Source organism: Nerophis lumbriciformis, linkage group LG11 (genome assembly GCF_033978685.3).
Source record: "Nerophis lumbriciformis linkage group LG11, RoL_Nlum_v2.1, whole genome shotgun sequence".
Classification (NCBI taxonomy): Eukaryota; Metazoa; Chordata; class Actinopteri; order Syngnathiformes; family Syngnathidae; genus Nerophis; species Nerophis lumbriciformis.
In genome coordinates this window covers 7712629-7729798 of record NC_084558.2, presented here as the reverse complement: position 1 = coordinate 7729798, position 17170 = coordinate 7712629, and the positions used below count along the sequence as shown (strand labels likewise).

The window sequence follows — 17170 nt, the reverse complement described above, 5'->3', positions numbered from 1 at the left end:
AACTGGCCGAGTTCACTTCAAAACTTTGGAGTGACAAATAATGTTTAGTGCTCCTGTCGTACAGAGGATCTTTGACTGGTGTTTTCAAATAGTTGTCCAAAGAGTTCCCGTCATATAAAAGATCTAGATTTTGCAGTAGTGACTTAAAAATGGCACTACGCACCCATCGTACAGAGGATCTTTGACTAGCCTTTTTTGCTGTAACTATTCCAAAAAGTCAGTGTTTTCTGTCGTATAGAGGATCTTTGACTAGCCTTTTTTGCAGTAACTACTCAAAAACATCAGTTTTCTGTCGTATAGAGGATCTTTGACTAGCCTGTTTTGCAGTAACTTTTACTCAAAAACATCCATTTTCTGTCGTATAGAGGATCTTTGACTAGCCTTTTTTGCAGTAACTACTCAAAAACATCAGTTTTCTGTCGTATAGAGGATCTTTGACTAACCTGTTTTGCAGTAACTACTCAAAAACATCAGTTTTCTGTCGTATAGAGGATCTTTGACTAGCCTGTTTTGCAGTAACTATTCCAAAAAGTCAGTTTTCTGTCGTATAGAGAATCTTTGACTAGCCTGTTTTGCAGTAACTATTACTCAAAAACATACATTTTCTGTCGTATAGAGGATCTTTGACCAGCCTGTTTTGCAGTGACTACTAAAAAAACATCAGTTTTCTGTCGTATAGGACCTTTGACTAGCCTTTTTTGCAGTAACTACTCAAAAACATCAGAGTTTTCTGTCACATAGAGGATCTTTGACTAGCCTGTTTTGCCGTAACTACTCAAAAACATCAGTTTTCTGTCACATAGAAGATCTTTGACTAGCCTTTTTGTTTTACAGTAGCTACTTAAAAACACGAGAGCACTCTTGTCATTAGAGAATCTTTGACTAGCCTGTTTTGCAGCAACTTTTACTCAAAAACATCCATTTTCTGTCGTATAGAGGATCTTTGACTAGCCTTTTTTGCAGTAACTACTCAAAAACATCAGTTTTCTGTCGTATAGAGGATCTTTGACTAACCTGTTTTGCAGTAACTACTCAAAAACATCAGTTTTCTGTCGTATAGAGGATCTTTGACCAGCCTTTTTTGCTGTAACTATTCCAAAAAGTCAGTGTTTTCTGTCGTATAGAGAATCTTTGACTAGCCTGTTTTGCAGTAACTATTACTCAAAAACATACATTTTCTGTCGTATAGAGGATCTTTGACCAGCCTGTTTTGCAGTGACTACTAAAAAAACATAAGTTTTCTGTCGTATAGGACCTTTGACTAGCCTTTTTTGCAGTAACTACTCAAAAACATCAGAGTTTTCTGTCACATAGAGGATCTTTGACTAGCCTGTTTTGCAGTAACTACTCAAAAACATCAGTTTTCTGTCACATAGAAGATCTTTGACTAGCCTTTTTGTTTTACAGTAGCTACTTAAAAACACGAGAGCACTCTTGTCATTAGAGAATCTTTGACTAGCCTTTTTTGCTGTAACTATTCCAAAAAGTCAGTGTTTTCTGTCGTATAGAGGATCTTTGACTAGCCTTTTTTGCAGTAACTACTCAAAAACATCAGTTTTCTGTCGTATAGAGGATCTTTGACTAGCCTGTTTTGCAGTAACTTTTACTCAAAAACATCCATTTTCTGTCGTATAGAGGATCTTTGACTAGCCTTTTTTGCAGTAACTACTCAAAAACATCAGTTTTCTGTCGTATAGAGGATCTTTGACTAACCTGTTTTGCAGTAACTACTCAAAAACATCAGTTTTCTGTCGTATAGAGGATCTTTGACTAGCCTGTTTTGCAGTAACTATTCCAAAAAGTCACTTTTCTGTCGTATAGAGAATCTTTGACTAGCCTGTTTTGCAGTAACTATTACTCAAAAACATACATTTTCTGTCGTATAGAGGATCTTTGACCAGCCTGTTTTGCAGTGACTACTAAAAAAACATCAGTTTTCTGTCGTATAGGACCTTTGACTAGCCTTTTTTGCAGTAACTACTCAAAAACATCAGAGTTTTCTGTCACATAGAGGATCTTTGACTAGCCTGTTTTGCAGTAACTACTCAAAAACATCAGTTTTCTGTCACATAGAAGATCTTTGACTAGCCTTTTTGTTTTACAGTAGCTACTTAAAAACACGAGAGCACTCTTGTCATTAGAGAATCTTTGACTAGCCTTTTTTGCTGTAACTATTCCAAAAAGTCAGTGTTTTCTGTCGTATAGAGGATCTTTGACTAGCCTTTTTTGCAGTAACTACTCAAAAACATCAGTTTTCTGTCGTATAGAGGATCTTTGACTAGCCTGTTTTGCAGTAACTTTTACTCAAAAACATCCATTTTCTGTCGTATAGAGGATCTTTGACTAGCCTTTTTTGCAGTAACTACTCAAAAACATCAGTTTTCTGTCGTATAGAGGATCTTTGACTAACCTGTTTTGCAGTAACTACTCAAAAACATCAGTTTTCTGTCGTATAGAGGATCTTTGACTAGCCTGTTTTGCAGTAACTATTCCAAAAAGTCAGTTTTCTGTCGTATAGAGAATCTTTGACTAGCCTGTTTTGCAGTAACTATTACTCAAAAACATACATTTTGTGTCGTATAGAGGATCTTTGACCAGCCTGTTTTGCAGTGACTACTAAAAAAACATCAGTTTTCTGTCGTATAGGACCTTTGACTAGCCTTTTTTGCAGTAACTACTCAAAAACATCAGTTTTCTGTCACATAGAAGATCTTTGACTAGCCTTTTTGTTTTACAGTAGTAGTACATTAGAGGATATTTGACAAGCCCTTTTTTGCAATTATTACTTAAAAACACAAAATCACTCCTATTATACAGAGGATCTTTGACTAGTTTTTTGCAGCAGGTTTTAAATAAACCGCAGAGCACTCCTGACATATAGAAGATCTTTGACTAGTTTTTACGCAGTAGTGCTCCTGTGATCTTTGTGTGAAGGGATTATGTCTATTTTAATTAATGATTTAATGACTATTTATAAATACATTAGCCATTTGTCGAGGTAGCAATCCATAAAATACATCTCTATACAGAACAGCTGCATAGAGCAATAAAGTTATGTAAAAAGACAAAAAGAAAGTGAGCCTTGAAAGTGGCTGTTTCAAAGTAGGACAGGCTGACATTGAGCATCATGAATATTGGGGATGTGCGCTGACGAGCCAGCTGTGAGCTTTCATCCCATGCAAGCTGTCTCTCTGTGGACGACATGCGCTTGTTCTCACCAGAATGTCCAGACAGGCGGCTTTGAGCAGAGTAATCTGGTCAGCGATGGTGAGCGTTGTGAAGCCCGGAAGCTGCTTGGCGAACTCCACCGTCTTGATGATGCATTTGGTGGACAGCTCGCTGAACTTGTCCCAGAGATCCACGTCCAATGAAACGCGTCGCTCCGAGCTGTTATTCTGTGAAAACGTTGAAGACACTTTAATGGAAACATTCTGCCTTTAACAATGTCGGCCTGCTGCAGGTGACGGACCGTAGTGTATTTGCCCAGCTGGCAGAGGGAGGGGAACGTTTCCTTGTGCGCCTTGCGGACCCTGTCGATCATCTGCTCCGTGTCGGGACTCAGCACGTAGCTCTCCGTGCACTCTTGCTTCTTTTCATCCTTCTTTTTCTTGTTCCGGTCGTTCCTCACCGCTACAGAGGACACAAACAATTTGGGTATGAGCGTTCATGCACGAGTGAGAAAAAAAATTACTTTCAACTAGAGATGTCCGATAATATCGGCCGATAAATGCTTTAAAATGTAATATCTGAAATTATCGGTATTGGTTTCAAAATTATCGGTATCGGTTTCAAAAAGTAAAATGTATGACTTTTTAAAACGCCGCTGTGTACACGGACGTAGGGAGATGTCCAGAGTGCCAATAAACTTTAAAGGCACTGCCTTTGCGTACCAGCCCAGTCACATAATATCTACGGATTTTCACACACACAAGTGAATGCAATGCATATTTGGTCAACAGCCATACAGGTCACACTGAGAGCGGCCGTATAAACAACTTTAACACTGTTACAAATATGCGCCACACTGTGAACCCACACCAAATAAGAATGACAAACACACATTTCGGGAGAACATCCGCACTGTAACACAACAGAACAAATACCCAGAACCCCTTGCAGCACTAACTCTTGCGGGACGCTACAATATACACCCCCCCCTCAACCCCTCCCACCTCAACCTCCTCATGCTCTCTCAGGGAGAGTATGTCCCAAATTCCAAGCTGCTGTTTTGAGGCATGTTAAAAAAAAAAAAATGCACTTTGTGACTTCATTAATAAATATGGCAGTCCCATGTTAAAGGAATACATTTTAAACTCCTTTTATTTGTTTTTAAATGTCTAAACAACCTCGCGCCAACCTATCTCTCCGACCTCCTTCAGCCTTACTGCCCCACCCGATCCTTAAGATCAGCCGATCAGCTGCTGTTGACGGTCCCTGACACAAGGCTGAAGCTTAGAGGTGACAGAGCTTTCGCCGTTGCTGCTCCCAAGCTCTGGAACGACCTACCCCTGAGTGTTAGACAAGCCTCCTCTCTTCCTGTTTTTAAATCTCTCTTAAAAACATACTTTTATTCCATGGCTTTTAACACTGAGTGATATCCATCCTGCAATGGCGCCCCATAATACACCTGCTGTGATCCTGTTTTTATGTTTTTATGTTTTTATTAATTCTGTTTTAATTATTTATTTTTTATCGTGTTCTGTTTGTGTTGTGTTGTGTTTGCTCGGTACTCGTTTTATCTTTTAACCTGCTCATTGTACAGCACTTTGGCTACCCCTGTGGTAAATTTTAAATGTGCTCTATAAATAAAGTTGATTTGATTTGATTTGATGTTAGCATTTTTTTCCATAACTTGAGTTGATTTATTTTGGAAAACCTTGTTACATTGTTTAATGCATCCAGCGGGGCATCACAACAAAATTATGCATAATAATGTGTTAATTCCACGACTATATATTGGTATCGGTTGCTATCGGAATCGGTAATTAAGAGTTGGACAATATCGGATATCGGCAAAAAAGCCATTATCGGAAATCTCTACTTACAACGTAAAAAGGCAGAAAGCTAACTACCGTAAACTGCGGACTATAAGCCGCTACTTTTTTCCCACGTTTTGAACATTGCGGCTTATAAAACGGTGCAGCTAGTTTTATTTTTATTCGCTGTAGCCCTTAATGCAAATAGCTTAAAAAGAAAACACAACCCGCAAGGAGACTGATTGGTGTGGTATTGTTTGTGTTATGGCGCCATCTTTTGGACGAGTTTGTTCACTACAGGTGCTGCAGTACTTTCAACCGGAAGTTCCGTCTTCTAGGTGTCCATAGCGTTTCTACTCGTATGGATTAGTCATTCATCACTCCAAGCAACGTTTGTAAGTTTTACAATACAACTAAAACAAGTCTTTCTTACTAAACCGTCCCATGTGTGATGTCTGTAGGAGTGTTTTCATGCATATTTGTATGTGCTATCGCAATGTAATGAAGCTAGTGTCTTTAGCATTAGCTAATGTGCTAACATGTTGACAAGTGCCTGTGTGTCCGTATTAGTAACACACAACAGCATTCTTTTTGTATTGTTTCAGTTTTGTAAATCCACCAAAACGTCACCGTGGACTTAAGGAGTCTGTTAAGCTGATTGGAGGTGCTAGCTTCTGCAGCTCGTGGGTCCATGACGATGACTTCTGTTTTGTTTGATCAGACGTTAATGCAGTGTTACAGACACCGTTTGGAAACAATTAAGGTATGTAAATAAACATTTACAAAATATTTATGTGCAAATCATTTCACAAAGTATATATCTGTGGCTAATATATGGGAACACATTTTTTTTCTTCTAGAATCTAGTGGGTGCAGCGATAGATGGCACTGCATACAATAGTGCCTCTCCTGGCTGCAGCCAAGTACTGCACTCTATTTTGCCTCAATTGTTAACAATTCTGGGGAGGCAAAATAAAGATTTTTTTTTTTTTCAAACTCGCTCAGTAAACTTCAATTATTCATGCAGGTTTTGATGGAGTGAATATCACTGACATATGACCTCATCCTTTTGTGGATACAAGTACACAAATGACCACATATGCACTCCAAGACATCAAGTGTAAATTGGGACTGCAGTGCTTCCCATGCATGAACACATTATAATGGGACTGAGAATACAGCTGGTAGTTACAACTTTGTATAGGAGATGGCATCTTTGCTCAGCTTCTTAACACACCTGGTCTTCCAAAGAATAAGAAGATATAGGAAAGGGATCAGGGACCAACTTAAAAACTAAGTCGCTATATGTAGCGGCTATTTAGACCTGGTGTGTACAAACTACGACCCGCAGGCCAAGTGCGGCTCTTTCATTTGGCCATCGAGACGTCATGAGTTCAACATAGCATAGCACAGCAGAGTGCTTACAAATTGATCTCAAATACCAAGCAGTCTCTGAATGCTACATATCTGCTGCCATCTAGTGGACAATGTGAGTAAATCAGATCGAGGACCCTTGAAAGTAATTTGAAATAATAGCACAGCATTTCATTCTTTGACACAATCTAAACAACCTTACCTAGTCATGGTGAAAAAAATGCAACTAACATAACGGTCAACACACATGGTCACACATAACCCAACCTGCTCACTGAACATTGTGGATATTATAAAAAAAAACGTCCAAACACCATAAAAAAATTAAAAATTACACCTTTTAGAGTGCATGATGGTAAAATAGAAAACACTCTCTTTACAGTTATACATGTTTGACACATTTTAGCTGCTTGATATTTCTGATTGAGTACAAAACATTAGGAAGGCTGTCACAGGAAGTAAACAATGTAGCACACACCCACACACACACACACACACACACACTTTTTTCAGCCCAATGCAGCCCCCAAGTCAAAAAGTTTGGACACCCCTGATTTAGACCCATCTAGATACTCCTTCTCAACAAAAACGACCAATCTAGCTTTTCTGGTTTAATTGGACACTTTGAGCCTGCTCAGTGGCCTTGTGGTTAGAGTGTTCACCCTGAGATCGATAGGCTGTGAGTTCTGAGTCGTACCAAAGACTATAAAAATGGGACCCATTACCTCCCTGCTTGGCACTCAGCATTAAAGGGGAACATTATCACCAGACCTATGTAAGCGTCAATATATACCTTGATGTTGCAGAAAAAAGACCATATATTTTTTTAACCGATTTCCGAACTCTAAATGGGTGAATTTTGGCGAATTAAACGCCTTTCTATTATTCGCTCTCGGAGCGATGACGTCACGTTGTGACGTCACATCGGGAAGCAATCCGCCATTTTCTCACTTTCGTCGGTGTGTTGTCGGAGGGTGTAACAACACGAACAGGGACGGATTCAAGTTGCACCAGTGGCCCAAAGATGCGAAAGTGGCAAGAAATTGGACGAAATTTGTTCAAAATACGAGGCTGTGGGGAAAGCCGACGAAATGGTCAGTCGTTTGTTCCGCACACTTTACCGACGAAAGCTATGCTACGACAGAGATGGCAAGAATGTGTGGATATCCTGCGACACTCAAAGCAGATGCTGACATCAACTCCAAAACTGGACAGATCAGCTTTCAGGAAAAGAGAGCGGATGAGGGTATGTCTACAGAATATATTAATTGATGAAAACTTTATTCATTACTCGCGGTTTTACGTAAATTATTATACATAAACTGTGTTTACCAATAATTTAGCTTAAAAACATTTTTTTTTTTTCAATCATTCGAGTACATTCGGGTAGTCTTGTGTAATGCAGTATTTTGTGTCTATTTAGGTATGGTTAACCTGAGTGCTGAAATCGTGGAAAAATATATGTTCTTAGCGTGCCTGAAATGGGCTGTCTGCACTCTCAAAGTGCATGTTGTTGCCAAATGTATTTCATATGCTGTAAACCTAGTTCATAGTTGTTAGTTTCCTTTAATTCCAAACAAACACATACCAATCGTTGGTTAGAAGGCGATCGCCGAATTCGTCCTCGCTTTCTCCCGTGTCGCTGGCTGTCGTGTCGTTTTCGTCGTTTTCGCTTGCATACGGTTCAAACCGATATGGCTCAATAGCTTCAGTTTCTTCTTCAATTTCGTTTTCGCTACCTGCCTCCACACTACAACCATCCGTTTCAATACATGCGTAATCTGTTGAATCGCTTAAGCCGCTGAAATCCGAGTCTGAATCCGAGCTAATGTCGCTATAGCTTGCTGTTCTTTCCGCCATGTTTGTTTGTATTGGCATCACTATGTGACGTCACAGGAAAATGGACGGGTGTATATAACGCATACTTGCCAACCCTCCCGGATTTTCCGGGAGACTCCCGAAATTCAGCGCCTCTCCCGAAAACCTCCCGGGACAAATTGTCTCCTGAAAATCTCCCGAAATTCAGGCGGACTAAGGTCCATGAGGACCTGAGTCCGCTAACCCACAATATAACCAGCATACCTGCCCAATCACGTTATAACTGTAGAATGATCGAGGGCGAGTTCTTGGTTTCTTATGTGGGTTTATTGTTAGGCAGTTTCATTAACTTCCTCCCAGCGCGGCAACAACACACAACAACAGCAGTCACGTTTTTGTATACCGTAAAGCAGTTCGTCTGCCGTAAACAGCAATGTTGTGACACTCTTAAACAGGACAATGCTGCCATCTAGTGTTATGTGTGTGTATATGTGTAAATAAATGAACACTGAAATTCAAGTATTTATTTATATATATATATATATATATATATATATATATATATATATATATATATATATCATATATATATAATAAAATTAATATATATATATATACATATAATAAAATTAATATATATATATATACGTATATATATATATATATATATATATATATACGTATATATATATATGAAATACTTGACTTGGTGAATTCTAGCTGTAAATATACTCCTCCCCTTTTAGCCACGCCCCCGACCACGCCCCCTTCTACCCCGACTACGCCCCCCCTCCCGAAATTGGAGGTCTCAAGGTTGGCAAGTATGATATAACGATGGTTAAAATCAGGCACTTTGAAGCTTTTTTTAGGGATATTGCGTGATGGGTAAAATTTTGAAAAAAACTTCGAAAAATAAAATAAGCCACTGGGAACTGATTTTTAATGGTTTTAACCCATCTGAAATTGTGATAATGTTCCCCTTTAAGGGTTGGAATTAGGGGTTAAATCACCAAAATGATTCCCGAGTGTGGCCACCACTGCTGCTCACTGCTCCCCTCACCTCCCAGGGGTGCAGAGGGTAATTTCACCACAACTAGAGTGTGTGTGACTATCAGTGGTACTTTAACTTTTTTTTTATAACAAGACAGACCCTCGTCTAAAAGCACTCACAGGCAGAAACGTCTTGCTTGTGACTTAAAAAAAACACACACACACGCACCAAAAAAAGAGAAGAAAGTTCATTTATATTTCTTAACATAATAGTTTTGTTTTTTTCGTGGTTTTTGCTCACTAATTGTCTCTCCCACTGCGGCCATAAAAATGACATGCACATGCGTCATGGCCAATCATGCCTCCCAACTGGCACAAACAGTCCAGTGTTTCCCACAGCAGTAAATATCAAGCATTAAATCAAATAAAGCATTAAATATAGATCCATTTGTAAGTCCTGAATAGGTGCCAAGGCCGAGTCCTATTGACAGAAGACAAGAGAAACCACGCAAGAAGAGAGGCAGTGAAGACAACTTGTTTTTGTCTCGTCCGGTGGGCAGAAGATAGCGTGCGCACACCTCAAACGACACAACATGAGACAGGGTGTTTAGCAGTGGAATCCCATTATAGCCTCCGTCTCCCTAAGCTTTCCAAAACGAGGTGCGGTTTAGCTGCGGCTGGATCAGGCATGTGTGTGCGTGGGTGGCTCGGGTGAGACGGGGTGCTGGTTGATAAATAGCAGTGGGGGGATGGAGCCGTCTGTAAGGCTGACAAATGACCGCAGCTTTCATTAGGGGGTCCCGGCTAATCTAATAACATAATATGACAAATACTCTGCCTGTAATGGTTTTAAAAGGGTGCGGTTGGCAGAGCTAAAGCCTTCCAGCGTCTCTCTCTGTTAAACAACACACTCCCTCTTAATGTGCCACTGAGAACAGTTATATCCCCTCTCAAAAAAGGGCTTTCAATCATCCCCTGTTTCTTCATCTCTTCTGCCCAGAGGCACCTGAATGTGCCCCTCTGCAGCTGACCCTAGATCAGATTTCCCAGTTTTAATCCTAACCTTGACCATTAAGGCCCCGGAACATTCAAACTGATGGGATATCAGAGACGGTGACAGAGGGGCTTGGCCCGGGGGCCCCAGAGGAAAGCGCTCCTCGGTGGCACGGCTCATTCATCAGCCTGCGGACAGGCTTACCCCGAAGGGCGGAGGCGGTTTGGACGAGGAAGTCCGATGATGCAGTGTGAGTAGTATAGGACTACACCAGCTAAGGGGGGCTTGCGGGGGATGAGGTCATCCCTGCGTAGTTAACTGGTGTCGTCCTATGCTACGAGTGCGGGGGTCGGAAACCCGCGTGCGGCTCTTTAGCGCCGCCGTAGAGGCTCGCTGGAGCTTTTTCAAAAATGTATGAAAATGGAAAAAGATGTTGAAAAAATATATTTTGTTTAAATATGGTTCCTAATTGTTAGAAAATCCCACTGTTTATATCAAATTTGCTTCACTGATGAGAGCATTTGGCGGGCGCCGTTTTATCCTACTAATTTTGGCGGTCCTTGAACTCACCGTAGTTTGTGTAAATGATAAATGATAAATGGGTTGTACTTGTATAGCGCTTTTCTACCTTCAAGGTACTCAAAGCGCTTTGACACTACTTCCACATTTACCCATTCACACACACATTCACACACTGATGGAGGGAGCTGCCATGCAAGGCGCTAACCAGCACACATCAGGAGCAAGGGTGAAGTGTCTTGCTCAGGACACAACGGACATGACGAGGTTGGTACTAGGTGGGGATTGAACCAGGGACCCTCGGGTCGCGCACGGCCATTCTTCCACTGTACATGTACAACTTTCTCCAATGCTGCCACTGAAAGATGTTTTTCTGCCACTCCTTCTTTGTCTCATTTTGTCCACCAAACTGTTTATGCTGGGCGTGAATGCACAAAGATGATCTCCTGCTGGCCCCACTATGGACTGGACTCTCACACTATTATGTTAGATCCACTATGGACTGGACTCTCACAATATTATGCTAGATCCTCTCAACGTCCATAGCACCGGTCGCCCGGGGTGGGGGGTGGGGTCCCCACATCTGCGGTCCCCTCCAAGGTTTCTCATTGTCATCCCATTGGGATGAGTTTTTTCTTGCCCTGATGTGGGATCTGAGCCGAGGATGTCGTTGTGGCTTGTGCAGCCCTTTGAGACACTCGTGACTTAGTGCTATATAAGTAAACTTTGATTGATTGATTGACAAAGGTGAGCTATGTTGATGTTATTGACTTGTTGGCGTGCTAATCAGGAATATTTGGTCACTGCATTACTCCTGCAAGCTAATCCATGCTAACATGCTATTTAGGCTCGCTAGCTGTATGTACATATTGCATCATTGTGCCTCGTTTGTAGGTATATTTGAGCTCATTTAATTCCCTTTACTTATGTCGTCTCCGTATTTAATTTATATTTGCATGTCTCATGACACATTATCTGGATGTAATATTGGCTGCATTTCTGATAGTTGTTTCTGTGCTATGTTGTTATAGACCACCGCAAACATTACCCAGCCTGCAAAGATTGTAATAAATCCATTAGAAGAAAACATTTCCTTTAACTTGGACGCACACATCTATACCTTTGGCCATTCTAAACCAGTAATTTCCAGGAGTTATTTAACCCTCTGAGAAACCTCCGTTTTACTAATGTTTTCCAGTGTTGTAAAAATGTGTAAAATAAATATTACATTTCAACATTTCTGTCAACGAAGATTTGTGTCAGCCTGCGACACATAGTCATTTTGATAGTAGGCTATTATAGCTACTTACATCACGTGTTGCCTTCATTATAACACTTACCGTATTTTCCGCACTATAAGGCGCACCTAAAAACCACAAATTTTCTCAAAAGCTGACAGTGCGCCTTATAACCCGGTGCGCTTTATATATGGATAAATATTAAGATTCATTTTCATAAAGTTTAGGTCTCGCAACTACGGTAAACAGCCGCCATCTTTTTTCCCCGTAGAAGAAGCGCGCGGTGCATGCTGGGATATGTGACGTTTCATTTCCATTTGTGTGTTTATGTAAAGACCCCAAAATGGCTCCTATTAAGTGTGTTGTCTGTCTAATTATAAATAATGCAGACGAGGCGTGTTAACTGAGTTCTCAACGTTTACTCACAGCGTGCTCATAACCACATTCTAACTCCCAGCATACAACAACGCTTCTCAGGGCTACCGCGCATGCTCGTAACTATCGTTGCATGCTGGGTAGTGTAGTTGTTATATTTGCTAGCTCATAACAGCACATTAAGAGACACGCTTACGCGCTTAATTCAATACTCGCCGTCATTCCGGGTGGATTGACAAAAGACCTCCAGCCGCTAGATATTGGTGTCAACAGGGCATTCGAAGCTAGACTGCTAACTGCGTGGGAACAGTGGATGACGAAGAAGCGCGCGGTGCATGCTGGGATATGTGACGTTTCATTTCCATTTGTGTGTTTATGTAAAGACCCCAAAATGGCTCCTATTAAGTGTGTTGTCTGTCTAATTATAAATAATGCAGACGAGGCGTGTTAACTGAGTTCTCAACGTTTACTCACAGCGTGCTCATAACCACATTCTAACTGCCAGCATACAACGCTTCTCAGGGCTACCGCGCATGCTCGTAACTATCGTTGCATGCTGGGTAGTGTAGTTGTTATATTTGCTAGCTCATAACAGCACATTGAGAGACACGCTTACGCGCTTAATTCAATACTCGCCGTCATTCCGGGTGGATTGACAAAAGACCTCCAGCCGCTAGATATTGGTGTCAACAGGGCATTCGAAGCTAGACTGCTAACTGCGTGGGAACAATGGATGACAGAAGGCGAACACACCTTCACTAAGACGAGGAGGCAGCGCCAGACGACGCCAACATCTGCCAGTGGATCGTAAATTTGCCCAACTTTTCACTTCGGACACCGAAGACGAAGGATTTACGAATGAAGAATAACTTCAGAAAGTGAGCGCTATGTTTATTTTGTGTGTTGTGACATTAACGTTCGAGCAACATTATGTTGCTATTGCTCTGCACTATTTTGAATTTTACTATGTTTGTGATTGCACATTTGCGTACATTTTGGGAGTGAACAGAGTTGTTAGAACGCTGGTTTTTAATATATTATTAAAGTTTGACTGACCTATCTGACTGTTTTTTTGACATTCCCTTTAGCGCAGCGTAGGCGCGGCTTATAGTCCGGGGCGGCTTATTGGTGGACAAAGTTATGAAATATGCCATTCATTGAAGGTGCGGCTAATAATCCGGTGCGCCTTATAGTGCGGAAAATACGGTATAAAAGGCGTTTAATTTTTGCGCCTCCAGACAGATTTTTTTTAAAATGTTTGGTCCAATATGGCTCTTTCAACATTTTGGGTTGCCGAGCCCTGCACTAGTGTGTTATTGCAAAGCTCCAAGATTAGCGCTGCTCGTGCTGTCAAATGTAGAAAAAAATGGAAAGACATTACACATTATGCAAATGGAAGAAAAGCGCTCTCCTTCCCGGCTGGTTACATAAAAGCGGAGTAAAGCGCTGACCATATTTGGGTCAAAGCCTGTTCTGTGTGGCAACAATGTCCAATTAATTCCCAAAACAAAAGTGGGGCATCCCCAGCATACGGACATTAGCCGCACTGACAAATTGGCAGCGCGATCATAAGCAGCACAACACAATTTAATGAAGTCATTAAAGAACTATTAGGCATGACTGGCGACCTGTCACGCTGAATTGCCACATGCAATAACTTTAGGAGGGCGCGGATAATGGAAGAAATATGGTCTTTGGTTTTGATTTTATTGTTGTTGTATGTGTGTGTGTGTATGAGAGAGACTGTCAAATACAATATTAACAATGCTAATAGTTGTTTTTTTTGCAGTCTATTGTGTAGAAATGATTTACAGAAAGCTGTCACACAAACAGAGCCCTCATTCAATCATTCGTTCTCATCGTGGATTCCTGCCTCAGCTTCCAGTTAATATACAATTCCTGTTTGGTGTGTGTGTGTGTGTGTGTGTGTGTGTGTGTGTGTGTGTGTGTGTGTGTGTGTGTGTGTGTGTGTGTGTGTGGGAGAGAGACAGTAAGAGGCGGGCAGGCGTTGGGATAATTCGAGTGAGGAAAATTAAAGCAGTGGCAGCTCGTCCATCACACAGATTAAATTCAATGAAAAGATAAAAATGTCAATGTTTCTGCAGCTGGCAGCACACAGGCTGACGACAATGATCCAACTTTGTCCAATTCCCTCTCTCTTTCTGGCGCCTTCTTCAGTTTTCAAGTTACCTTAAAGGGGAACATTATCACAATTTCAGAATGGTTAAAACCATTAAAAATCAGTTCCCAGTGGCTTATTATATTTTTCGAAGTTTCTTTCAAAATTTTACCCATCACGCAATATACCTAAAAAAAGCTTCAAAGTGCCTGATTTTAACCATCGTTATAAACACCCGTCCATTTTCCTGTGACGTCACATAGTGAAGCCAACACAAACAAATATGGCGGAAAGAACAGCAAGCTATAGCGACATTAGCTCGGATTCCGACTCGGATTTCAGCGGCTTAAGCGATTCAACAGATTACGAATGTATTGAAACGGATGGTTGTAGTGTGGAGGCAGGTAGCGAAAACGAAATTGAAGAAGAAACTGAAGCTATTGAGCCATATCGGTTTGAACCGTATGCAAGCGAAACCGACGAAAACGACACGACAGCCAGCGACACGGGAGAAAGCGAGGACGAATTCGGCGATCGCCTTCTAACCAACGATTGGTATGTGTTTGTTTGGTATTAAAGGAAACTAACAACTATGAACTAGGTTTACAGCATATGAAATACATTTGGCAACAACATGCACTTTGAGAGTGCAGACAGTCCAATTTTCATCAATTAATATATTCTGTAGACATACCCTCATCCGCGCTCTTTTCCTGAAAGCTGATCTGTCCAGTTTTGGAGTTGATGTCAGCAGGCCAGGGAAGCTAGGGTTGATAGGGGGTTTAGCGCGCTCGTCTGCGGGAACAAACTGCCGCCATTGCTTGCCGTGCTACCGAGGTCCTTTGTCCCTGAATTGCTCACACACTCCGGCAGATTCAATGGGGGTCTGGCGGCAGATTTCTTTGACTTTATCGTTGGAAATGCATCTGCTTTGAGTGTCGCAGGATATCCACACATTCTTGCCATCTCTGTCGTAGCATAGCTTTCGTCGGTAAAGTATGCGGAACAAACGTCCAATTTCTTGCCACTTTCGCATCTTTGGGCCACTGGTGCAACTTGAATCCGTCCCTGTTCGTGTTGTTACACCCTCCGACAACACACCGACGAGGCATGATGTCTCCAAGGTACGGAAAACAGTCGAAAAAACGGAAAATAACAGAGCTGATTTGACTCTGTGTTTGAGAAAGTGGCGGATTGCTTCCCGATGTGACGTCACGTTGTGACGTCATCGCTCCGAGAGCGAATAATAGAAAGGCGTTTAATTCGCCAAAATTCACCCATTTAGAGTTCGGAAATCGGTTAAAAAAATATATGGTCTTTTTTCTGCAACATCAAGGTATATATTGACGCTTACATAGGTCTGGTGATAATGTTGCCCTTTAATAACGCTTTCTCTGCTGCTTTTCCTCCTTCAGTCTTGGCTTTAGGGCAGGGGTGTCAAACATACGGCCCGCGAACAGGTTTTCTCCGGCCCGCGGGATGAGTTTGCCAAGTATAAAAATCAGCCAAAATTTTGGAATGAAAGAAACTGCTGTTCTAAATGTGTCCACTGGATGTCGCAATAGCAATTCTTTGTATCTTTGTAGATGATGCTATATATGTAAAAAAAAAAACAAACATTCTGTAATTTGATTTTGATATTAATTTTTGATTCATTGTGATACTTTTTTTCCCCATATTGCCAAGCACTAGTCTGTGTTCACGCTGTCTCTATGCCTTTTTCCTGTTTTTCACTCGTTGCTACGGTGGTTGGTTGTTGTGAATCTTCCTTTTTGGTTTTGTTAGCTCACTAGCGGTGGGTGATACTGCAAATTTTGGTATCGATCAGACACCAGGTACTTTAAAAACAGGGCTATTATCGCCAAAACTGATACCGATACCGCCAGGCTTGACTCGAAACGTCAAGATCATTGAATAATTTTGTGATTTTGCCTGTAGAAAATATGTTGGGCAAATAATGGACCTATAAAATAGAAACTACAACATAAGTAGGAATACCACCATGCTAGTATAAATCTGATACTAACAGGGTTTCCCATAGATTGCCAAGATACCAAGTCACCATGGCGTTGTCGTATGATCTGCTATGAGGATATGACTTTCTTTAAAAAGGCTCCAAAAATGCATACATACATTTAAAAAAAATCTGTGTTATTATTAACTAGTGTTGACATATATTTTGTATTATGTTATATTTTCAATTGTTGCTGCGTATTGTACACTGTACTTTGTTGAGAAATTTTCAAGTGTCTAGAGCAGGTGCGTCAAAAGTACGGCTCGCGAGATGAGTTTGCTAAGTATAAAAATGAGCTGAAATCGTTGAATGAAAGAAACTGCTGTTCTAAATGTGTCCACTGGATGTCGCAATAGCAGTTCTTTGTATCCCTTGGCAGAGCGCATATGACTTCAGAGGGGGCGGAGCTTTATGACGTGTTATGATGGAGGCAACACTTCCGTGTTTGGACACTAGGTACTTACGCCGCCTATTGGTGATAGGATACAAAATGTGGATTGTTACGTTCATGCCTTGATTGTCAAAGACGATGTTGGTAATGTAACCTGAGACATTTCTACTCAAATAAATGATTTTGATAATCTGTACATTCTGTGTTGCACTTATGACTGCATGGGGACCCATTTTCTGGGGGCACATAAATACCGTATTTTCCGCACTATAAGGCGCACCTAAAAACCACAAATTTTCTCAAAAGCTGACAGTGCGCCTTATAACCCGGTGCGCTTTATATATGGATTAATATTAAGATTC

The 17170-nt window shown here is 41.1% G+C and overlaps 1 protein-coding gene across 3 annotated transcripts in view; it reads right to left on the bottom strand.

Moving 5' to 3' along the window:
- The window catches only part of raraa (retinoic acid receptor, alpha a), a 508790-nt gene that overhangs the window by 8127 nt on the left and 483493 nt on the right, over positions 1-17170 (bottom strand). For all 3 annotated transcript variants that reach the window (XM_061967531.2, XM_061967532.1, XM_061967529.1), the window contains 2 exons: positions 3470-3630; positions 3219-3395 (listed from right to left, as the gene is read on the bottom strand). In XM_061967531.2, the coding sequence (XP_061823515.1) occupies positions 3219-3395; positions 3470-3630 (338 nt within the window). The remainder of the gene's footprint in view (positions 1-3218; positions 3396-3469; positions 3631-17170) is intronic.